This window comes from Malus sylvestris, chromosome 13 (assembly GCF_916048215.2).
Source record: "Malus sylvestris chromosome 13, drMalSylv7.2, whole genome shotgun sequence".
NCBI classification, from domain to species: Eukaryota; Viridiplantae; Streptophyta; class Magnoliopsida; order Rosales; family Rosaceae; genus Malus; species Malus sylvestris.
In genome coordinates this window covers 6486676-6512585 of record NC_062272.1, presented here as the reverse complement: position 1 = coordinate 6512585, position 25910 = coordinate 6486676, and the positions used below count along the sequence as shown (strand labels likewise).

The window sequence follows — 25910 nt, the reverse complement described above, 5'->3', positions numbered from 1 at the left end:
ACAACTACAATTATTAAAACTTTAGAAGCTCATATTTGTAGTTGTTTAATCAAATTTCAACTATCCGGATCATTTGATCCTTAGGCTCAAATTTTTTGGATCCAAAGGGTATTCGGTCCGTGTATGGTGTAGTGTGTGTTTCCAGTCTCCAATACAAAGACTGAAACTTTAGCTTTTGTGTTAATTTTATAGGGGAAAATGGGATTGATTTCTGTTGTTCTTTACTTCTTGCCCCCAGGGAGAGATGGGAATTACACTTGAGTCTGGGTTTCCAAAGTTCTTTGCTTTGGGTGTGTTCCCTTTCTCCCTTCCCTAGATGTTCTTTCTGTCAGCTGTGCTAGGTTTATATCATCTACGAATTTCCAAATTTTACCATTTTAATTATTTTTTTACTGCAATTGTGACATTGTCTTGTAACTTTACTAATATGCAACTTAATTTACAAATAGATGATAGAGTTAAAATGCACTAGTTAAACACGTGTTATACAATAAATAAATAAGTAACATCACGTAAAAGTTTGATACATGATAAACTCAGTACTTTACAGACTAAAAACAACACACTCTAATTTTGGTCATGAATTTTTTTGGGTTTCATTTATTTTTTAAGGAATTGGATATTAACAGGAAAAGAAGAAGAAGATGAATATCGTTAAATTTTGTTAAACTTCAATATTAGAATACTTAATGTTGATTTAGTATTTAATTATAGCATCCCTTAATCTAACTGGATTTCATCTGAGAACAAAGCAACTTTTGGAGCTGTCGTTTTATGCGACGCGTCATATTGTGTTGGGCATGCTGAGTTGGCAGTTGGCAAGCTTAATTATGCACTCACCCATGCATTTCATTATCGTTAAATTACGTTTCGTTGCTCAATCTTGATATTTTGTTTGGTTAATTGCCTTAAGAGATCAGCTATTATCCCACTAATTATCATGTTAATAGTATAAGAATTTCATTTCTTTGTGAAGAACAATACACATTTAATACCAAAGGTATTCTACGACGAAAAAATAAATTCAGATATAAATATGAAGAGAAAATGCATTATTATAATCAACTTGACTAAATATGGGTTTGTAGTTGACTTACTCAATTAATTAGACGATAAAGAGATTGGTGTTCCCTTTAAAAGTTGTTGATAATTATTGCCCTAAATAGAAGGATCACATCCCATGTTCTTGCTCTTCATTTTGAGTGATGTTATTCATACCATATTTTTATACCACTTTTCTATACCACCTTAGGTGATATCTGATGTGGACAACTACATCATTTATAAAATTTGCAAAACCCAAGGAAATGAAGGAAAAAGACTCGTCGTATACCACAATCATAATTTAATTAACTAGTTTTTCTTAATTATTAGTTTATTAAATAATGAACTAAATTTAAAAATATAATTAATTCAAATGATGTGGATGACCACATCAAATGCCACCTAAGGTGTTATGAAAATGTGGTACAAAAACATGGTATGAATAGTATTAATGCTTCATTTTTGTTTTATTTTTGTTTCAAATTTATCATCCAAAGCTACAACTTCTATAACATATGACATAAAAGAGCAAAAAAACTACTGTAGTGATCAACCATCAACTCCTGGGAGACATGATTTATATAAGAATAATTTTTAGCTAAAATGGCCACTGAGATTGTCTTAATTTCTCACTTTGGTCCATAAGATTTAAAATCGATAAAAGTGGTCTCTGAGATTGTCCACCGTCAATCATTTTGGTCCTTCTGCGAAAAATCTCTACTAAATTGAAGAAATCAACAGTTCAAGTGGAGGAATTGATTTGACAAAATTACTTCAATTTAACAGAAAATTTTCATGGAATGACCAAAACGATTGATAGTAGACAATCTAAGGAATCACTTCTATTGATTTTAAATCTTAATTATCAAAATAAAGAGTTATGTAAATTTCAAAAATCATTTTAACTAAAAAAAAAACCTTCATATAAATGCATCAATTGAGAAAAATATCAACAAATGCCATTGAGATTTTGTCATCAAGACCTCGATCCAATTCATTTTTTTCTTGTTGTACATTAAAATTGAAATTAACTTGTCTTGACATTTGATTCGGTTCGAGCTGTTTTAATAATGGATAGAGGCCACGATGCATGGCTTGGTCAAATGCACAAATACCAACAGTGATCGTGATCACCAATAAATTGGACTCTTATGTTAATTTCTAGTAGTTCCTTCTAATTCACTTCTGCTCAATTATTAAATCAATATTTTATCTTATTTAAACAGTTGAAGTTAATATGCAAACCAGTCGCTTAACTGTTGTTTCAAGTATATGATGCAAGTCTCAAAAGTTTTTGCGGCAGTTCTCTATTCCGATCTCTTTCTTTATCTGTTTCCGATCGTGGTGGTTATCTCACTCTGTCGAAAAGAGCCTTCAATATATGATTGGGGTCGCTCTTTGTTTTGTCGATGAGAGTTTTCATGATTATAGTCGTGGGCATGACTTTTTTAATAATTTTTTTACATTGCTCAAGGAGCATTTGTAATATCAGCATTTACCATGCATTCAGTGCTGGAATCTGTATTTTTTCACATTATTGTGTATGAGAGGAGACTGGTTAAATTTGTACGTGGGAGCACCAAGGCTGGGCTACCTTTCCCCGAAACTCCATTCTCTTTTTTTTGGCAATGATGCCCGCCACCTCCTCTTCATTCCCTTTTATCTTGTTTTGTATTTTATATCAAATTATTTTTTGCTAATTCTTATGAGAAACCCTACTTACCAAACTTTAGAAATACAAAGCGTATATGATATACCTAGCTACAGATGATAAGTTGGCACAAGCAATTAAGATATCTTTAATTAGTCAAACCAAACACCTCTATCTCAATCAAATTTTTGCGCAGTATCTAATATTAACGCTACAACATTAAAACCACGGCTGCAATTTGGATCTACTCAAACTTCGATTTCGGGTGTTTGATACCTAAAAATCGATTTGAAACTAATTAGACTTATTATGACATGTAAGGAGTTAGTTTTGGTTATTATAGGCAAATCACAATTTTAAGTGTGCATAAATTTTTGTTTATTGATTTTAATTAGTTTTGCAAACATGTCAGGTTGTAATTTACAAAGAATCAACAAGAAATGTTTCATATAGAGGGTGCGGAGTGTGGACTCTATGGCTTGGTCTTGTACATGTAGCATTTGGAGGTCAAGAACCATTATTAGCGTTTCCTTAAGGATAACCCATGTTTTGGGGCCTAATATGGTTCATTAATTAAGATTAGGTTTATAAATGGCAAAATTCTTTTAAGCTTAAAGCTGATTGAAAGGCTGCAAAAGTATTGTGTAGTTGCCTTTGAAGGGGAACAAAGGCAATATGTTGAAAAGAAAAAGGTCACACTAATAATTAGGAAACACATTATATATTGGATGCAATGGCGGATATAGGATTCGAACTTAGAGTCTCAATGTTAAAGGTCTAAAGTTTTTAAATAGAAATAGAGCGTGAAACGCGCAAAAAAAAAATTCAGTTTATTCGCTTAGGAAATACATCGAACACTTGTAGGCTTTTTGTTGTCAATTAAACCATGTTGCATGTCAACAAAAATCGACAATATGATGAGTGCTATCGAGAGCTTTTGTCGATTATTGTCGACGCAATTTACTCAGATATGTCTAGCAAACATTAAATCAAGCACTTTGTGGGAACAAAAATGACTCACATCAAACATTCAAATAATCTCCCAAAAACCTTCACATGCGTGTTTCTTGGCCTCCAAAACCACCTTGATCCCAATGTACTTCCACCTTGTGTATTTATGTTAAACAAACAAACAAAAAAAGCCAAGTTATCGAGTGATGATATAAGCCATGCGTGTGCGTTATATACTGTTTCTTATTACTGGCGTAGAAGAATTCAGGTGAACAAATAAAATTATATCCGAGTAGGACAGACTCAACAGAGTATCAGAAATTTTAGTTGATTATTAGCAAAAACGACCGTATATTCCAGTGAGCATATTATACGTGCCTGCATCACGATGATGTTTGCATGGAAATAATTAAGAATTTGGATCCTCTTAATTGCTGGAAATTATCATTATCGAAAACAGATTTTTAAGACAAATTAATCCTGATTATATATAATCCCAGCTCATTCTGCGAGGAGTGAAGAATTATTCTGTGTGATGAAGCCATGTGATGCTATCGTATCATGAAATAAAATTCAGTACGTTTCCCATTTCATCAGCCTCGGAGAAGAAAAGCTCAACTTCTATGATAAATATTTAAACATAATAAACAAAACTAATTTGAGGAATGTTTCCACTGTATGGACACTCGATAATCTTACACTACGTACCGGCATATTTTTAGAGGGCCCTAGTAACTATATTATATATATATATATTGGCCGGATCTGTGATGATGAATATTTTTCACATATTTATGGAAATCATTTTGTAATGTATTTTAACAATCTAAACTATCTATTATTTATAGAACTTAAAAAAAATGAATTTTTATATACCTAGATATAATGATGGTGTCTCTATATTGGAGCAATGATACGGGCGGTGTGAGGCATCTGGAAAAAGGAAAAGGAATGTTTTTGCTAATCAGAGAAGGGCCACTATGTGTGCATTATATTATTTGACATCTCAGAATGGGAGCCAAAGTTCACCTTTTTGACATTTCTCACTTCTGCTGCATTCTTGCATTGACTCTAGAAGAGCTGCATGACATGTGTAATGTCACTTCAAAGTTACCATTTTTTACCCTTTTCCTATTTAGTGTGTATTTACATTAGTTACCATTTTGGTAACGTGACATGTTTGCTCAAATTCTTTAGATTAAAATTCATTATCACCAGAAGAAAATGTGGAAAGAGTTTATATATAGTTTAAGTTAAGAGAATTGTTATTGGCACTCCAAAAATCTCATTTTACACTCCAAACTTTCTATATTTGGAAAAGAAATACACTTGTAAGGAGTGTAGAATTAGATTTTTGGAGTATCAATAACATTTCCCTAAGTTAATATTGATTAGCAATGTTCACTTGTACACCTGAGTTTTTTTTTTATGTTTTATTCTACATTTTCCAATCTTGCTAGTGTTAAAGTAACGAAATTCCTGATAAAAAGGTGATGGAATTGACCAAAGACTCACTCGCCTTGATAGCCATCTAAAACATTTGGAATAAAAAGTGTTTAATTAGAGACAACATGACTACTATGAGCAGCTTCTTGTCATGGAATAAGAACCCCACAAGCGACCAAAGGTGAGCTTTTTGCGTCTCGATTCCTCCTAGAAAGCTTTAACAAGATGATCGGCTTAGAAATCTGAAAGAGAATTGGGAGTTTCGTTGCCACATTTTGCGGGAAGTAGTGGCCCTGCATGTAATCAAATCGAAGGCATGCATGAAGTTTCAAGTTTGGTCATGCCATGATGATCACCTAGTTGTAATTCCTTAACTTATTTGGTCAATCTTCTGAATCGAATGGGGCTTGAATTCAAAGTCTAAAAGCTTCCGATCCCACTTGGAAAAAGAGCTTGTTCATTGAATTTAGGGTTAGGCGGAAAATATATGTATATTGGAAGGTGATTTTAAAATAACTGAAATTACTTTTTGTGAAAATAGTTTTTAAATCAATTCTTAGTAAAAATCCAAGTGGATTGTGAAAAAACTTTGTAAGTATTTCTTGCAAGAAATACATATCTAGTACTTCTTCCAAAAAACACTTAAACTGCTTTTAGAACCGAAAATTAGTTTCACCAAAAACACTTTCAGTCATTTTAAAAGCATTTCCAAACGAGCTCATACAACTGCTTCACCTCGATCAAAAACTTTATGTAATGATGCTTTACTTGATCATTATGAATATGTGAAGCATTTAATTATACTTTCATATAAAACTAAATGATAATTGTAGAAGGGGTGTGATATCCACACACCCCATTTTACTTCTCACACACCTTTTTAATTTTCAGCCGTCGGATCGGATGAATTGAAGAAGATCAACGGACAGAAATTATCAAGGAGTGTGTGAAAAGTAAAATGGAGTGTGTGGATAGCACACCCTTGTAGAATCTAGCATTTCGTTTGTTTTTCTTCCATTTTCCTGGGAACCAACCAATAATATACGTACGACCATGCTATCTTGTATTACAAGAAAATTGTTCACTGCATATATTCTCTGGATGCTTCTAGCCAAACGTGACCATTTTAGTTAAAAAGGGAATACTTGTCAAGTGAAATTGCATTGAGACATCCCTTGAAGATAAAAAGAGAGGATAGAGTCATGATAAAGAATGGTGGGTGGTTCGTATAATTAAGAATGAAGAATTAGAACCATCGGACACCAATTCTTTCTAAAGTGTTCATATGTGTCGACCGCTCTTTTTTTATGAAACGTAATTTTCGGACATCTCTTTTATTTTTATTAGATACTCTTATTTAATTTTAGTTTCTAAGTTGAAAGAATTAAAAGAGAATTAACAAAAATACTCTTCTAAGGTCTTCATTTTGAGGACTTGTGAGGTCCTTTTTCATATGAACTCTCAAATTAATCTTATGGTAGATTAAGTTATAAACTTAAATAATTCATGTTACACCGAAACACAATTATTCTGCGAAGTGATTAAATTAAAAAAAATTCCGCGTGAAATCTTCCGTCTTCTTCCCCTACTGTCTAGCTCCTCCACATCCCCTTCCTCTCTCCATCTTTGTCTCTCAATCGTTCACTTCTATTCTCTCCTCCTGAGTTTTTTGTTTTTTCCTTTTTTGCATATGAAAAAAGGGAGGGATATGTTTCAAATTTTCATCGTCGTCGGAAAATTTCATATGAAAAAAAATTCACATGTTCAAGAAGAAGGGATCCCAATTTTTCAAACCACACAATCTCAATTTTTTTGGTGCTTTGTAATTAACTAGGCTTGAATATTATTAAAATCTGGATGAAATTTGATATGTAAAGTTATTAGAGTTTTGTGCAATTGGATTTGTTGGGTTTAGACATTTCGATGAGCATACTTGAAACTTCTTCTCTCTTCTTATTTTATTTTATTTTTGTTTGTTTTATCAATTAGAGTTTTATTTCCATGTAACAAGAATTATTTAAATTTATAGTTTAATCTACCATAAGATTATTCTGACGACTGATCCAAAAAAATGACCTCACAGGTCCTCAAAATGAGGACTTTAGGAGAGGGCATCTCTCGAGAATTAAAGGACAAAAATAAAGAAAAATGTGCAGAATAAAAAAAATTAGTTTGCGTAAATAATTTTTTTTTCTTTTTATATATTTAACTATCTGGGAAGATGTAGTGTATACATATGATGGGTCAATTCAGTAGAATGTACAATATTCATACTCTTACCTCTATGGATGTGCATAGTATTTTAATTACAAAAAGGCTCTTGAAAGTGGGAAAAAGATGATTTATAAAGCTTGAAGCGTGGAACGGTTATGCTGAGCAATGATTTTGTCTAACAAGTATGCCCAGCTTTCCAAGATAAACACCGAGGGTACAAGTTTAATTAATCTTAAAATTAAAGCTTAATTACCAAATCCAACAAATACAGCCATTGAGGAACATGAAGGTTTCTCTACCAACTCCTCTTTTTTTTTCTTTTTTTTTTTGGGTGTATGGCATGCTTTGGCCATCATATGACGGGGGCCATATATCTCTCTTATACATCATGTGATGTGTATCATCATTATGTTGCTCGAACGGAGTACATAATCTTAACGAGAGTCTCTTCGAATTGCTTGCTGCAGAAAGAGCACGACGATGATGATGTTTGATTCACTGCACATGTTGTTTGATCATGATGTAGCTGCAAACATGGGGTTTCAAGCTATGAACAGAAGCACGTAGTGCAGAAGAGATTTGGAGCATTCCTTTTCCTATGTCATCACTTTAGCAAGACAAACTCGAGAGAATTTGGACTTCTGTTTTACAGAATTGGACCTTTCTTTCTCCGTTGAATTGGCCCAGGGAAACAATATATGGGTCAGTGGGTGTGGCAAAAGTTGAAACTGATTGGACTCAAATTTTAGCCCAACTCAACTTGAAAAACACTATCCAAGCCCAAAGTGACTTGGACTTTGGGTCGGGCTTGTTTACTTGTTAATGTTGTATACTTTTTATGTTTATTTCTCACTCCTCACGTGTTTGTTGTATACTAGCTTCGTTCTTTCTAGCTCTCTTCTCGCATGACGTTAGCAATCACGCGAAAAAGGTTATGAACTATTTAGATATAGTATGGTGACAGGTAAGGTTTTTTGGTGACATGTAATAGAGAGGAGAAACCATGAGTACTCTGTAGTGAGTGCAAGGGTATGCTTAAACAACTTGAAATGTAATTAAAATGCATATTAAATATTAATAAGCTATTACAAAAGAAAGATTCCCACTAAGCAGGATAAGCTAATGAACATGATGAAATGCTATATGGAATAAAATCTTTGACTTGGAGGATATAGCACATAACCTAAGTGGGTTATAATTTAACAGAGTTTAATTATTGCTGATCACTATTCTGTCGTATATTTTCCCACTTGCGAAAGACATCAGTAAACATAGTTTAATAAAATATGCACATAACGAAAATGAGCGTGTGTAAATCATCTCTCAAATTTTATTTGCCCTCGCATTTCTCAATTTTTCTAGGGATTACATCGATTTAATTAAATAAGAATCTATCACAAAATAGAAGAATACGTAACGAAAAAACAGGAGTGTGAAAATCTCTACCTATTTGTTTTCTTGGCGACCGAGCTATTCTATGCAGTACACAGAAATGGAACACAGCACTGTGGTTTTTGTTCAGGTTTTAGAAGTGGGGAACACAACAGAAAATGGTGGAACTGGAGCCACTAATTAACTATGCTTACTCACGCACAGTCCTTTAATCTGTCGTATTAGTATGAAAACCTCATGATTCAGATTACTAATCACAGCATGAAACCTGTCCTGCTTTGCTTTTATAAAGCCAGGGGCCCTCCACAGCACAAAACATCGATGATCAAATGGAAAAGCCAATGTTGAACTTGGTTATAGTAATATGTTACCTTTGTAGCAGCAAACTTGTACTGTCCGGTCATGCTATCGAATCGCCTCCCTACAGGGTGGTGCACTCTGAATCGGAGTTCGAGCTCAGACTCTACAAAGAATCCTCATGGATGTCTGCTCTCGTCCAAGACACAACCTCTTTCGAAAAAGCCACCAAAGACGGATTTCACAGGTTCACCAGCACTAAATGTTTTTCTTCTTCTTCTTCGCTAGTGATATTAACACTCCTTCTGTAGCCTAATACGCAAAAAAAATGTAATCAAATACTCAGTTTAGACCGCAGATGGCTAATCTTTACCTTTTTCCTAATTTGGCGATTCTCATTGATATTGAAATTTTTTTTTTTTTTTTTGGTCAGGCTGTATCAATACATCCATGGTGCTAACCTCAACTCTTCAGAAATTAGCATCACGGCTCCTGTCTTAACAAGCATTGTGCCGTCAGTGCACGGGCCGGCAGAATACTACGTGAAGTTGTATCTGCCTGCCAAATATGAAAGAACACCTCCACAGCCCTTGGTCGAACTGAATTTGCAGTTGGATAATTGGAGAAGCCATTGCATAGCAGTCAGAAAGTTTCCAGGGTTTGCCAAAGATGACCGTTTTTCCAAAGAATTTGAAACTCTTGTGAACAGCCTAAATAAGCACTTAATTGGAAAGCCAGCGATTCTGGAAGCTGAGAGTCCTTATGCCATTGCTCAGTACAATGCTTCGTATCACCTTTCTGGGCGCCTAAACGAAGTGTGGATGGATCTTTCAGGAATCACTGCTGATTGCTGAGACATCTGCATATTGATAATAACATGGCTAAATTGTATGATTAGTCCCCGAGTTTTACTAAGAGTTTCACTTTCTTCCTTATAGTTCTTTTGTCCAACCCGTCAAATAAAGCAAAACTCCTTTCAAGTTGGGGGTTCTTCAAATGAGAAGAAAGTTTACTTAGCTGACGGATTGGATTAAAGTGAAAACAAACAAAACTACAAGAACGAAAGTGAAACACCGAGTAAACTTCAGGGACCTGTTATTTAAATTTGGCCTCTTAATCTTGATGTGTCTATTGTGTAATATAATTTCTCGCAGATATCAGCAAGGGATGTCTGATATGTAGAATAAAATGGACATCTTTCGTGTAAATACAAAATATGCCACTATAATTATATATTGATGCAGTCAATGGAGTATTTTACAAAATTACTGAATATATTGCTTCTTGTAGACAGGGTAGAAACAACATCTTTGCAAAACAAGGGTAAGGCAGAGTACGATAGACGTTCCTTCCCGACCCTCTCAAAGCCGGGAGCCTTGTTAGCTTGGGTCACCCTTTTTATTGCGTCTTGTAAACAGGCCTCCCTCAGACGATACAAATGACCCCTCATGTAAATTTGTTTCATTATTTATTCTCATTAACAATGACTAACACACAAATATAAAAGAAATAAATCACATTTGGGGTCTTGTCTGGACAACATAGAGTTTACCGTCCCTGATCACGCCTTCAATGTCTTGTGGAGATCCATACAGTTCCCCGATTGCACTTCCTGCACGAGCAATGCTAGAGAGGATTGTCTTGCGAAAGTTTCCGTCAACCATAAGCGGGTCAGATGAGTAGTCGACCAAGACTTTCTCTTCCTCGTCCATAGGGACACTGTCATTAAATAATCATAAAAATAAATGCATTGAAGTTTATGTGCTTTTAAGTGCATATGTTATGCTAACATAAAACTTGACTATGAATCTGGCTGTAAGTAATGATTGCCCGGGAGAGATGTTAGGGACTCTACCTGTCATACAGGCCTGCACCAGCATAACCTTCGAGATCTTCACCATTGGAATCAGATCGAAAGATTATGGATCGTCTTATAAAGAGGCCGATGGGTTTGCTAGGGTAACCCAACACCTGAAAAATATCGACACACTCGTGAGTGCAAATAATGGCAGGTCCAAAGAAAAGATACGTATTCACTAGTTTCATGGTTGTGACAGGATTAGTAGAGCTAAAGCCTATAACCAAGTCATTATTCTGCAGTACGGAAAGTTTTACGGTTATATATTACTCTTGAGATTACATAATCCATGTGGAAATTATCAACACAATTCATTGTCCTCCATGGAATTTTATGTAATTCTTGGTGAGAGATGGAGAAAAATGTATTACCTGAGGAGAGTCCAGATCATTCTTTTTGCTAATAAAACTTAGAGCACGTCCAGGATAAGCTCCAACTAGAGTCTCTCCAAGTCCCTTAACAACCTATCACAGAAAACGACTCAGATCAGTCTCTCTGATATTAGTCGAAAATATCTTACCTAAAAACTACCCTATACCTCAGCATATATCTCTGATGAGTCTCCTGAAGATGGGTTAGTTGTATGAATAACGAATGCATAGTCAGCATTTATGATTTCCTGAACAAGGACAGCCATGCAGAGATACTCGTGATCTAGTTTCACTTTTCTCGTGCTGAAGTATGCTCTCTCGTTCCACTTTGAAGCCCAGACCTGAATTGTAACAGATGAGCATGCCCCATTTATCAGCAAAAATTCAAATTAAACAATATCAGCAATCCAGCATTAACTTAACACTCAACTCGGATATCAAGTTATGTTTGCGATAAGAAAAGAGAACTTGAGAACCGAAGAGAATCAATTCACAATGGTGGCTGGCCCATATGTATTACCTAAGGGTACGATTACCCCAACACTATTATTAACACTGGTTAAATTCTTAGCTCTATAAGATTTAAGAACCACTGGATTGATTTAACTAAAAGAATTTATGTGGGCCTATGCAGCAAAGCAATCTTACCTTTTTTATAGCCATCCATGCTTGTTCCCACCGTTGTTCACCTTCATCACCAGGCCAAGGCATTCCTGAACTTTTCATCGTAGTCTTCAGCTCTTGCACCTGAAATTAACTCCCCACATAAGCTAGTATCGTTCACTTAAACTATATTATTCTGCCTGCAGGCGCCATAAATTTTTCTCCCCTAAAGGAAGCGTTACTGGTTTTTATGGTATATCAAGAGAAGAAAAGAACCTAATGTTTGAGTAGCAAAGTTATTCACACTTGAACTTCAGTTTTTGTGAGTGTAAAGGCGACGTGTTGCTTTTTTAATAATTTATGATGGAAAAACAAGTGATGGAATGCCACAGATTTGAACATAGCCCTGAGGAGTTTATGTATTGTACACTATGAAATGGAAAATGCATGCTTTGCAAACTTATCTGTATCAATTTTGACAAAAAAAAAACCTTGGAAACCCGCTAGTAGAAAATACATACCAACTGGGGTGGTGCTGCCAGCTGTAAAACTGTTTCCCGAATCTCCTTGAGTGAATCAAAATTTCCGTCCCTTAACTTTTTCTTTAGAGTTTCCAACTTTTCAGCCACAGCCTATAAATTAAAACAGACATGAGAGACGGAAATTAAGTTATTATGAAACTTCAGACAGTTCTAGTTGAAGGATAGTAGAGCATCACAGCTGCATAAATAATATCTACACATATGTGTGTGTGTGTGTGTGATGTGATTACAGTAGTTTTGAGGTGAGGAAAACCTTATTCGAATCTTCTGAAAGAACCTTTTCGAATGATCCAAATGGTAGGGCAACTGATGTAGGAATTCCAACCCAAGACGGAAGTTTTCCATTTACATAAGCAATATTACGTGATTTAGCTCCAACCTGCAATCCCCACAGAAGTATACAAAAAAATAAAGAATCAGGAAAATTGCATAGTATTAAGGATTCTTTTATTAATATGTGAAGACATTTTTCCCAACCCCGTCAATTGTGAAATAGAAAAAAGAAAAAAAAAAAGGAAAAGAAAATAACTCCCTAGCTGTAAGTTGAAAAACGTTTTGAGCTTACCATTTCACTTGTGAACTCATCAGATGATATGGCATATCTACCAGTAAATTCTTTCTTGACCAATGTTAGAGATGGAGTGTCTTCTCTTGAATCAGTTGAACTCGCATCTAGCTCACCCTCATTGACCTCACTGAAAATATACATGAAAAAAATTGAAACATTGTATTTTGTTTTTTTTGTTCATCCAACTGCATTTGAGAGGCAAGGCTTTCAACAATGGAAATTACAACGCAGTGGATTTTTGAGTGGACGGAAACCAGTTTATCAGCACAACAGGAGATAGCACATTAACATTTTTCAAGACCAAGTTTCAGGAAAAAAGGTACCTATAAACTATATCAGCAGGTGTTGGCTTTAGACGTAATAACTTCCCTTCACTAGCTTTGAGGTCGGCCAGAATATTGGGGTCAAAGCATGTCGCAAAACATACCTGCAAACAATAAGTTGGTTATTTCACCAAAAGGGTCAATTATACAGGAAGCAAAATTACGATTGATGAGCGATTATTACCTTGCTATTTCTTGCTCGGACAGAAACATGAGATAGGACGTCTGGCATATCAGGTGTCAGCACTGCAACAGTACCATCTGGAATTTCTTCCTCACCCTTTACAGTTTTTGCCACCAAAATTGTGGGCTTGCTGTAAACTTTATTCTGAACAGTGAGTAATTCATCCACATAGACCACATATCCAACCACTTCAATTGGGCTGATAACCTGCCAACTGTCCACGATAACCGAAGTAACATCAGAAAATTTATCACAGCACTTAAGTGAAGATTTTTGACAATGTAGATGTTAAACCTTCTTAGTTTTATAGCACATCAGAGTGCATTTATTTCATTCTATTATCATTAGAATCTTTCTAAGTATTTGAGATTAAACATGATATGATTGACTAAACAATGGCAGCACAATATACCTTCCCATATGAGCAGTCTTTCGAAGAACCGGATCAAGCCGATTAAGGAGTGAGGATAAAGAGGCGGCTGATCCAGCACGGATTATTTCTTCGGTAAATATGTTCAACTGCAAGAAATTATTATGAGCACAGAAATGGAAGCTATATATGTGGTACAAAATATGTAACAGATTATACATACAGCCCATTGGTCCACTCCAAGCTGTGCTCCAAGGTATTCTGCTGACGGCTGTAAAATACTGAGATATGATTCTGCCTTGTATGCAAGCGCAAGGCGGGTTCTGTCTAGGATTGATTTTGAATATAATGCCCAGTCATTACTGTTACTTTTTAACATGTTTTGAGCCTGATCCCATCCCTTCATAAAAAAATGAAAGAACTCAAATATTAAGCCAGCATCTTGGAAATGTAAACAAAAAGGGAGAAGTCCCAATTTTTATCCGAGTCTCAACATTCAAATTGACTTGAATTCTTATGAATGAAAATAAAAAGAATACGCAAAAAGATTTATTAAATTTATGACTAGATATTTACCTTCAAACAGTAAATGAGATCCTCGTTATCATCTGATGACAGTGCCAGGTTTTCCAGAACCAAAGAGATGAAGTACATAATTTTCTGCATAATGCATAAATCAGTTGATCAAGAAAATAAACTTTGGAGTGTGTGATTAAAACCGGTCATCTTAAGACTCAAAATTGCTGCAATATTGGTGAAGAAAACACAGAAAAGGACGAGATTAATTCTCAGACATGTAGATAACTACTGAGAGTAAATATACCTCTGGCCCAGCATTATTCAGTTCTTCATATCCCCTCTCAATAGCGGTCCTAACAGTAGAATCAAGGGCAATGTCCAAAAATAAAAGATCCCTCAGACGATCATGAGGCTTAGAGAGCAATGTCCTAAGCCCCTGGCGCGCCTCAAGCAAACCCTGAATTAAAATTAAAGGAAAATTGAAAATCAGAGAGAGCGTACCAGAAAGGCGGAAAAATAATTGCCAATATAAAATTTTCACAAACCTCAACAAGGACTTCCACATTCCTGTCTTCAACATGTTCTAGTACAAATCGCAGGAGATCCTGATTCAAATAAATGTCAACATGCAACTTATTAGTTATTTGATTCAATTCAACCATCATAAGAATTTGAAATGGGGGTTGCGAAAATTACTGGAACTTCTGATGGCAAGCCAGATATAGGATTTATTTTTACTCCAACCATGAATCCTTGACCCTGGAGAGAATAAAACGCTCCATCATTGCTAACAAGTAACAATGCATTATTTTGAGTTACTCCAACTAGTTATTGATATTACCTCATCTTTGTAGCCCATACAATTTTGAATGGCAGACTCAAGATCTGCACCTGAATGAACAGCCTGCATGTAAATATTGATTGGTCAAAATTCACAGACAAGAAAGCTACAGCATACAGCATGGCAAGCGATAGAAGTCTAAAGAAGTCTGCATAATCAAAAAGAAAATTGCACAAAATCTCTTATCATCATAATATATGGGAGAAATATGTATCATGACATTCCTCCTATGGTATGCATTTCTCGCAACACAGCAACAGACGAGCCTCATCAATGTTATAAAATAGTTCATGAACCTGGTCACATCCATCATCTATTTCAGATGCAGAAACAACTGAAAGAATAGGTCTAGCATCATACCATGCACATTGCGACAAAATTCCTGATGGATGCCATAAATCATGTCCAATCGATGCCATGCAGACGTTTATTATCCAAAAAACTTAGTCAAACACAAAACTGAAACCTAAAAGGTTTAGGAATCCAACCTTCAAAGTTCTCATGTAATGCCCCAGATCCCGCAGAAGACCCTCTTTCTGATCTCTCCTGAATTTTGGTTCATTATGGATTGCACGATCGTAGCTTAGAAGACGTTCTTTTGTGATTCCATTCTCATTCAAAGTTTTCCAGTAAACACCAATATCAAAGTCATTTTTTATGTAATCCATTAATGCCTGGAGCAAAAAAAAAAACTTAATAATAAATTTTCAAATAAAAAAACACTGAACAGACCCCCATAACAAGCTCTGGCTCCTATACCTGACAAATAACAACATCATCTGGACTCGTGTTATTATGCAACTTTTGATGCCATTCCTCCATAAATGAGCCATTGCAATCATTGTTTCTCTGACATCATCCAATAAATTAAATAACATCAGAAACTTGTCCAGACATGAGGGAAGTGTGAATATTAGGCCACATAAGGAAAGTAAACATAATAGCTTCTACCTGGACGACAAGGATCTCATCTCGAATTCGCTGTCCCACATCCCCTTCTCCTCCACGGCCAACAGTAGACAATATCATCCGTAGAAGTTCTCGATACTGAGGATAATTTGCATAAACATTCTGAAGCAAGTCTGTGAGCCTGTTCTGAGCTTTACTAATCTCACTGCACCACGAGGAACATAAAAATACTGTTGGGTTCAGAGGAAAGACCACAGATGGTTACAGAACATTTAGAAAGACACCATTTCACGAATAATTGATTGGCTTAACGTTTTAGGAGAAGTGATATGTGCAAAGAAACAGAAATATGGAAAAAAGAGTTGGTCCTTGTACAAAATATAATACACGGAAGCCATTCAAAATGATATCCCCATATCTCCATGTCCATGCAGCCCAAAAAAAAAGTATTAAAATCATACACTAGAGATCAAAAGAATTGTACCGTGGTTTCACATTGTAATTTTTATTCCAAATGAGCTGCCTTGTGGCCATAAACCTCATCCACACCAAAATACCCGCAAGACCTAATTCGCCAGCATCCTTTGCTTGATTGACCAAGTCTGCTGCAATGTTAAATCTGATAAAAGAAACAGATGAAATTTAGAAAATAAAACCAAATGAAAATTCATTCTGAAGTTGATTCAAAAGATTCTAATACGCAGAATACAAACAGCATGACTGAAATATCTAAACTAACAATTAAAGCACCCATAACTTCAAAGTTGTATTCTTCTCCTTTATAGTAACTAGAGCATGCATTTACACAATATCTAATAATATATTGGGACAGATACAGCAGAACGGCATAAGATGGAATAAAAGATAACCAAGTCAATGGAAATATAATTCATCTAATTCCTAAGAGATTACTGACCGATGCATAAAAGATTTCTGTGCCTCACTCTCCTGGCCTGCTATTTTATCCAACAACGCCTTTGCAGTACCTTTGCCATCACCAGTATCCTTGAATGGGAAAAGTTCAGTGATTAAAGTTGTCAAGACAATGGAACCTTGAGGAGAATCTAGAATAGGTAGTCACAGAAAAACAGATTATGACCAAAAACAAGGAGCAACCTTCTGAGCTTTCTTGCGTTCAACGCCAAAGTCAACATAGAAATTGGAGCCTTGATTCTTCATCCATGTCCCAGAAGCATTAAGGACAAATGGCATTCCTTTAAAACTATCTGCTTCAACTTCTATTTCTAAAGATTGAACCTGTAAAATTACTGTGAGGATCAAGACAATTGTCTACAGATCTGGGATATATGAGCTAGTATAAAGTTCCCAGGCACACGGACCAATCCATGTTTTCTTGTGGCATACCTCATAAGTAGAGTCAGCGGAACCTGGTCTAAATTGTGTTTCAATAACCCCATTAAGAGCAACTGAACCCTGGGGAAGTGTGTTTGCAGGTGGTTCCTGAAAATGCCAATGTAGCTTACTTTACTCTTTCATGCTCTGTGATTAACAAGCAATGCATGGAAGTTTGCAAAACCGAGAGACGAATCAAAGAAAGCAAACATATGAATACCATTTATTCAATTAAAAGAATTCAAAAATATTACCAACCACTCTCCAGCCTTGCTTGCAGATAAAGCCCAGTGAAGGGTAAGTGGCTCTTTGAAATCTGTTGTCAGATGAACCTTTGTCTTCCCAGCAGGATTGGTTACGAGTATCTTATAAATATTTCAGGATTCTAAAATTAGCTTAGTCCCTAGAAAAACAGAAGAATCAAGAACCAATCACATAATTGTCTCACCAGAAGTTCCTTATCATTGAGCTTGAAAATGTTTTTCCTCAGAACAGAACCTCCATCCTGTTCTTCCTTTTCCTTGGCGAAAAGCTCAACTGCTGTCAAGGGTTTTGGTTTGGCTGGATGTTCTTCATCTACAATTTTACCCTCGTAAACAGGTTTAGAAGCATGTTTGTTGATAATCTGCATTAAGTCCCTCCTCTTGCGTTGAATTCCCTTGGTTCTAAAAACCTGTTTTCTCTCATCTTTCTTTGCAGTCTTTGTATCAGAACGAGATGGCTCTTCAATTTTACCATCATCATCTTTCTTAGTCAACCTTGCATGGAGATCTTGTATGGAAGTACCCCTAGCTACTTCCTCCAATAACTCAGATCGGGCTGCTTCGTACTCCACCTATACACACTAAATGTTTATTAAAGGCAAACAAAAGTAGCATAGAAAGTCTTTAAATCAAACCAACAAGTTTCCCTTGTCAAACGTTCTACAAGAAAGCTAGTCACTGTTTACATGCCTTCTCTTGCCCTGGTGTTTTTTTCTCCCCGTGCAAAAAGGAAATAACGAATGTAGTTGGAGATGCAGTAACAATGATATTATGAGTGTTTATAAAATTAGAGAGAAAAATTCACGTGCCTTTTCTTGCTCTGGTGTATACATCTGTTTACCCTTTCTTTCCCACCTCAAATATGCTTGAATTTGTACAAGCTCTTCAGGAACTGTAGCATTGGATATCAGCTTCTCTTTCGCAGGTAATTTAACATGAAAGTTACCACCATTGTTCTTAAACCTACCAAAGAAAATTACAGGAAAAAATAAAACTAATTTTGCCCGCTTAGATCAAAGTCCAAGAAAAAACAGAACCAATGTAATCTTACCATCTGTTCTGGCTTTCATCAACTAAAAGAAACTCGATTGCTTGTATTGTAGGATCATCAATCTCAATTTGAAGCGAGGAACTGGAGCCAGACTAGAGAAAAACAAGTTGATCGACAAATAAATCTTCAATTAGCACAATATTATAACCAAATGAGAGATACTTGGTGAGGCATATATGCTGTGCTTTAAAAACCTTACACTCACAAAAGGTGTTCTAAGAGCTCTGTTCTTATATACTTTGGTTCCATCTGGGTGACGAGACGGAAGCACCCACTTTCTGAAAATAGCAAAACGACAATAAGAAAGAAGACATCTCAGATTTTAGGGTAGAAATCTTGAGGATCAGACTCAACAAGCAATTACAGGCAAACTTACTCTTTCCTATCTTGTACCCCACCCCAGTGAAGAGTCAAAGAGTCACCGCTGTATGCTACAAGAAAATTTACTTGAGTGGCAGATCCCGGAGTGGAAGCATTCACATAAACCTGTCCATTAGGTATGGTTTCTGTTAGTATTGTTCCCCATGCATATCTTAGCTGATCTAAACTGAACAAAACATTATCCAAATATATTACATTGGTCTAAAACTCTAAGTACCTAACACTAACACTACATGTACCTGCAATTCAATATTCCCATCGAGATTGAATTTCCCGGCAAGCTGCTGCTACAAGGAAAAATTTATCTAACATTAGTACATGTCCAAGCCAACAACCCAGACAAATTTGAAGTAATCAGTCAAATCTAAACTTAATTCCAAATCTTAGCAAATCTCCATCACACCACCTCCCTACCCCTAGCATTATCAAGCAATTTTCTACTAGGTTTTCCAATAATTCAATAAATTATTGAAAATTAACTCAAATTTCATAATTCAAAACTAAAAGAATATAAACTTCCTTACATCCGAAGGCGGATTAGTGGTTAATACGGCACGAGGAACAGCTGCAACGGGGCGGCGTGACCCCATGGCTAACTTTGGTTTCTGAACGTTCAAAGTGTTCCCACAAAACTTCTTGGATATCGATGATTTTCGCGCCTGTGCCGTCACTTGGTGGACGCTCTTAGCTTGAAACAATGTGTTGGCAGGAATACCGGAAGAATTTACCTTTCTTTGAAGCAGGCTCTGGTTGAGCAAGTTATGGCCTACGGAATTGCTCATATTCGTTGATACCCTCCTCAAACCTGAAGAAATCGACGAAACGAAACACAGTTAAAGCATCTATCAGAAGCAGAGGTTAAGCATTCATACATTTATCAACCAAATTAGGCAAAATCTTCCTACACACATACATATATAAAGATGAAATTTTTACTAATTTTGTGTTTGCATTTATCACCAAATTAGGCAAAATCTTCTTACACACGTACATAAATAAGATGTAATTTTTACTAATTATGTGTTTGCTTGCCGAGAAAGCTGAGGAAAATGTAAAGAAAGAGAAAATAACTTTACCCCCTCTTACACCTATCACTCTCAACAAAGCTTATAACTTTTCACTTTCGCGAAGCAAAAGGAACTCAAAATTTCAAGAGCTGCATATATTTTCTTCCTTCTTACAAAATTTTCCCCGAAAACAAACAGAAAAACGTGGGAAAATTAAGCTCAAAACTACAACACTGCTAACATTCCCACTCGGTCTTAGTTCTGAAACATCTGTGATCTAAGAACAGTAAATGCAAGTAAAATTCGACGAATAAATGATCGATATGTTTGCAAAAATCGAACTTGAAAATGTTGAATTGCAGGAGCTCACCTCTGGAAAATGATTCCAAGCTCCCAGTCTAAAGAGAGAGAGAGAGAGAATCAATATACGATCAGAAACTAGAGAGAGAGAGAGAGGGGAAGAGTGAAGTGAAGTATGATGATGAAGAGAAAGATAAAGGGGGAGCGCTCCAAGACGAAGGCTTTGTCCGCGAAAACTTGTGATTGGTGGGAGCCTGGGAGGAGAGAGTGATTTGTAACCAGTTCCGTGGAATCGAAGAGCGAGTCTACGGAAGTGACATGGCGCTCTATCTCTGCCGATGGATGCGTTTTCGAAAAAGCTCGGATGTGATTGTCACGTGCGATTTCTTCTCCTTCTTGTCTTTTGCTTGTTTTTGTTTTTTTTTTTTTTTTGATAAAGTCTTTTGCTTGTTGAGGTGATGATTCGAATGGGACTCGGAAGACTCGTAATAGGCTAGTAATAATATATTTTAAATTCGTATTTGGTGAGAATTGAATCTAAAAATTTTCACTTATATGTGAAACTATTAGACCTAGTATTAAATGGCTGATATTTGTTAAATTTGGGTAATGTTATCTACATAATTATTTTTACTTCTTACATATTCTTTTTAATTTTTTATTATCGAATCGAATGAAATGAAAAAAATAATGATAAAAAATTTGCAAGATATGTGAAATGTAAAAATAAGTTGTAAATAGTATTATTTTTTAATTTTCTTTTTTGGTGATCACTCGACAAGTCATCAAAACCCCAAATCGTGAAGTTGCAAGAACCCAGATCCTCTTTAGATCTAAAAAATTTGAGCTTCAGGATCAAATAATCCAGATCGTTGAAATTTAATTCAACGGTTACAATTATTATAACTTCGAAAGAAACTTCCTGTTTGTATGTAATTGTTTGATCAAATTTTAACAATCTGAATCATTTGATTCTTAGGCTCAATTTTTTTAGATCTGGAAAGGATCGGGGTTCAAGTTGCAAATTCAATCGAGCAAAATTCCAGATGCAAGTCCACACTCCGCACAGCGCTCGTTGATAGATCCAAAGCACTCAATAGTCACAGATATTATTATATACAGGGAAGGAAAGATCTTTTAAAACAAAGAGGTCGGTCTTCTCAAACAAAAAGAATAGGAATAGAATCCTCTCCGGATTTTTCTTGTGAAGATTTAGAAGATCAATTAATTATGTTCGTTCATTATACATCGTGTGATTAGAAATTATTTTAAAATTTTAATTTAAAATTGAATATAAATAGTATCTAATAAAAACTAATTACACGTTCTACGATGAACGGACATGATTAATTAATTCCTGGATCCATACAAAAAGGATATGTAGAGGATCCTTGTCCAAATAAAATAGAGGCCGCTCTTAAATATCTGCCTCTCCTTTTCCTTAGGATAACAATATCAAAAAGACAAGAGAGAGAAACACATACACACACCACGTAAAGGCTTTTTAATGGTTAACGCAAGGAACCAATGACATTAAGGCAAGCCCTAACATCTGAGAAAATAGGAGCAATACTTTAACTTTGACACAATTAGAAGTTTGATTTTGAATTAAAAATAAAAAATTTGTGAGTCATGATCTCTGAACTTGTTATAATATAAAGCGATGGTATTTTTAGTTAATTGCGTTAAAACTTTAGTTCATTTTTTATTGTTTTAAACCATTTATGTTAGATATAAGTTCTAATGAAGTTAGCATATATGACCATTAGTCCATCTTATAATAAGTTCAAAGACTAATAATCATAAATTATTAATTCAAAGACCGAAATTTTAACTAGCCAAAGTTCAATAACAAGCGTTCCAATTATCTTTTTGCGTCTCGACTTAAAAGAAAAGGAAAGTTGGCAAACACACATGGCAAAATGTGTGCGTTTGGTGACATGTGATAATTTTTCAAAATGTCTGCTTTTTAATAAATCACTTTTGCCTTAACCTCACAAGCAAGCAATCCCAATCACTTTTTTACCTTAAATGGGAGTAATTTTTAAAATGCCCGCTTTTCAAACGGGTATTTTACATGTCATAAAATCAGTAAAAAGATACGAAAAAATATATCATTTTTTCACTTATATTATAACATGTAGAGTATTGCTTGAATGAGTACTTGAAAAAATGTCTCATTCCCTAAAAGCTTATGACATTCAAAATGTACAGGAGCTAAGTTCTCATTTGCAATTACTTCAGAGCAAGTCCACCCTAAGGATTTTGTGCCAGCACCCAACACATTTATCCACTCAAGTGAACAGTAATATACCCCAGTGAACAGTAATAGACCAAAGCATCTTCACCCCTAACAAAAAATAATCTAGTCCATTTTATTCAAATATTATTATTTTTTATTATAAAATAATATTTTTATTTTTATTTTCTGAATTTATAAAAAATAAAATAATAATAATAATAATATCTAAGTTTATTAAAAAAAATTTGTATTTTTTAAAAGTGAAATTTTTAATTTTTTTGGGGAAAAAACGTGAACCGTTGATCTGTGATCGAACGGTACATTTTAAAAGTCAAATTTATTATTTTTTATCGTTGGAAATCCAACGGTCTACAAAAACTAGCCGTTGGAAATCCAATAGCATACATTTCGCCACATCGCCCACCCGGGGGTGGGGTGTGAGTGCGCCTGCTAGGCGGGCCCAACCTCTGAACGTATGTCGGCTACTCGCCATAAAAACCGCTTGAAAGGCACGCGCCAGCCCAATTGCCCGGTTCCTTGCTCAGTCAAATTTGGGCTGGCCTGGAGACCAACTTGGGCTGCGTCCCAGACAAAAGGGTGGGCTGGAGTGGATTGACTGGCTCCAGCCTGATTTTTGTACTTTGTGCTGGGCTATTCCACCTCCGGTGGACTTGCTCTCATGTGATCTTTGCTTCAGCTGGGCCCGTGATTCTCCGGGCAATATAGGCCGACGTTGTGCGCGTTAATAAATTGGGCTTCAATATAACACTTTCACGTCCGGAGAGATATATGGGCCTACCTTTTACCACTCAGCCTAAGCCCAAGTTCCATCCTAACACTTGGAGCACTTTGCTTAATGTGTAATTATCGACTTCAAATTTCTATTTATTTGTTTTGATGTGAGTATATAATAAATTGAGCTCAAATATTGTACGTACCTGGTGCATTACGTTGGAGAATTTACTGTACTTACACGATGTTTTATGTTGGGAAATAGATCATCTCCGGATCTCTTCCATCAAAACCGCCTGATAAAGTGATTTTAGCCTTTCAAATTTCATTCAACTGCTAAAAATTATCACAGCTTTTAAAGGGTCAAAATAGGTGGGTCGTTAGATGAAATTTGGAAGGTCTGAATAACTTGATTCGGTAACCTTGATGAAAGAGATTCGAAGAGGATCCCTTTCCTTTTATGTTGGATGCAGATACGAAAATTAAATTTGTTTTTATGTGAACACGCGTCAATGCCAACAATACATCTTTTTTTTTTTTTTAATCCAATCCAACAATACATCCATGTTTGATTGTTTGGGATGAAAAAATATGTAATTAAATCCCACCGCCCAACAAAGAGAGAAAACACAAATAGATTTCAGGGTTTCTATGTGAATGTGAACCTAATGCCGACAAAACATTAATAATTGATTGTTTAGGATGATGAATACGCGAAATTTTTAAGTGTGATCAGAATACGAGTAGTATACCACATATTTTTATATAACTGGTGAGAAATTTTATTTTTTAAGTTATTAATTTTTTAACATACATATTCCACTATTTGTATAATGATACTGGTGTATCACCTCGTGTACCGATCACATTAAAAAATCTCTGGACGAATACGGAGGTGGACCCACTGCCCAACAAGGAGATGAAACACAAATAGTTTTAGGTTTCTACGTAAATGCTCGCTAAAAGCCAACAAAACATTAATCTTTGGTTGTATGAGATGATGAATATGGAGGTGGATCCACCACCTAACAAAGAGATGAAACACAAATAGTTTTTAGTGTTTCTACATAAACGCGCATCAAACACCAACAAAACATTAATCTTTGATTGAATGAGATGACGAATATGGAGGTGGATCCACCACCTAACAAAGAGATGAAACACAAATAGGCTTTAGGGTTTCTACATAAATGTGCATCAAACGCCAATAAAACATTAATCTTTGATTGTATGGGATGATGAATATGGAGGTGGATCCTACCGCCCAACAAAGAGAGGAAACACAAATAGTTTTCAGGTATTTACATGAGCGACGCTAACAAAACATTAATCTTTAATTGTTTGAGATGACGAATATGGAGGTTGACCCCACCGCTCAACAAAGAACACAACAATTTTTGGGTAATGCTTAGGAATGGACAATGGTTAAGGCGGGCGGGTAACTGCGGTTATTTACCCATAACCGTTTATATTCATACCTGCATAACCGTTTACTCGTTGGGTAATTGCATAAACAGTTATACTCATACCCATAACTGTTTATAAACAATTAACCATACACATTTAACCATAATTGTTTACTCATTTAACCATAACCATTTACCCGTTTATCATTTTTTTACCCATTTTTCACTCGTCTACATGTTTTTTTTTGTTTTAACAACTTGAAAATTACAAAAGAAAAATTTGTCATAATTTTCGTTTTCTGACAATTAAACACCGTTATAGGTACATTTTAGCATGCATTTCCCTATTTTAATCATTTAATCCTCATACAATTTCAATAATTTAAATAATAGCTTACGGATGATATTTTTCTGCTACACCCAAACAAGTCTTTAATTATAATTCATATGACTACAAAGTAAAGCTTCTAAAAACAAAAAGTAGTCATTATCTTGAATACTAGATGATTCAAAGCTCCAAAATATTCCAAAACTAAACACTTTCGAATACTAATGTTTTAGCACGTTCAATCACAGAGTATCATCGACTCGTTGTCACCAAAAAAGGCATACAAAAGAAATGTAGAATTGAATTAGTATCGCATTTAGGAACACCGACACCAATTAGCATGGATCCAACAGAGGTAAGTGATCACAAAAAGGTTTACATTGTACACTCAATTATCAAAAAAAAAAAAAGGCAAAAAAAAGCGATCCTTAGTTATTCTCCTCTCTAATATATATATCTCTTGCAAAGGGAAGGTCCTGATGATCGTCAACATTGCATCGCAGTGGTACACAATATCTTTTATTTTCTTTTTGAGATCTTAGCATCTACAAAGGGAAGGTCCTGATGATCGTCAAATTCGCATCACAGTGGTGCACAATATCTTATATTTTCTTTCCGAGTGTACAATATATATATATATATATATATATATATATTAAATGGGTAAATGGAAACATGTTATAACTGCGGGTAATACCCATAATCGTCCATTTAAATTTCACGGATAAACAGTTATACTTATAACCGTTTGTTGGTCTAAACGG

The 25910-nt window shown here is 35.3% G+C and overlaps 2 protein-coding genes across 4 annotated transcripts; one reads left to right on the top strand and one right to left on the bottom strand.

The window, feature by feature from the left end:
• The first annotated feature begins 8870 nt into the window (after positions 1 to 8870).
• On the top strand, positions 8871 to 10270 carry LOC126597555 (uncharacterized). Its single transcript, XM_050264353.1, has 2 exons — positions 8871 to 9242; positions 9429 to 10270. Exons 1-2 carry the CDS (start codon positions 9028 to 9030, stop codon positions 9847 to 9849), a joined length of 636 nt encoding a protein of 211 aa, XP_050120310.1. The 5' UTR covers positions 8871 to 9027; the 3' UTR covers positions 9850 to 10270.
• LOC126597539 (alpha-glucan water dikinase, chloroplastic-like) lies at positions 10193 to 20728 on the bottom strand. 3 transcript variants are annotated; one of them, XM_050264332.1, is made up of 33 exons: positions 20509 to 20728; positions 19656 to 19936; positions 19371 to 19418; positions 19127 to 19236; positions 18950 to 19028; positions 18751 to 18842; positions 18509 to 18662; positions 17885 to 18271; positions 17691 to 17801; positions 17449 to 17544; positions 17200 to 17340; positions 17000 to 17088; positions 16568 to 16702; positions 16126 to 16288; positions 15934 to 16023; positions 15663 to 15848; positions 15175 to 15237; positions 15030 to 15092; positions 14879 to 14938; positions 14638 to 14790; positions 14391 to 14474; positions 14038 to 14214; positions 13857 to 13963; positions 13445 to 13658; positions 13261 to 13364; positions 12935 to 13064; positions 12623 to 12748; positions 12349 to 12459; positions 11873 to 11971; positions 11392 to 11565; positions 11225 to 11317; positions 10851 to 10966; positions 10193 to 10714 (listed from the first exon to the last, which is right to left on the bottom strand). In XM_050264332.1, the coding sequence occupies exons 2-33, from the start codon at positions 19911 to 19913 to the stop codon at positions 10510 to 10512; spliced, it is 4218 nt and encodes a 1405-aa protein (XP_050120289.1). In that variant the 5' UTR covers positions 19914 to 19936; positions 20509 to 20728; the 3' UTR covers positions 10193 to 10509. The 3 variants fall into 3 exon arrangements, with proteins under 3 accessions (XP_050120289.1, XP_050120291.1, XP_050120290.1); XM_050264334.1 differs by having other exon boundaries at positions 18956 to 19028; XM_050264333.1 differs by having other exon boundaries at positions 19371 to 19415; positions 20509 to 20727.
• Between the last annotated feature and the right edge of the window lie 5182 nt (positions 20729 to 25910).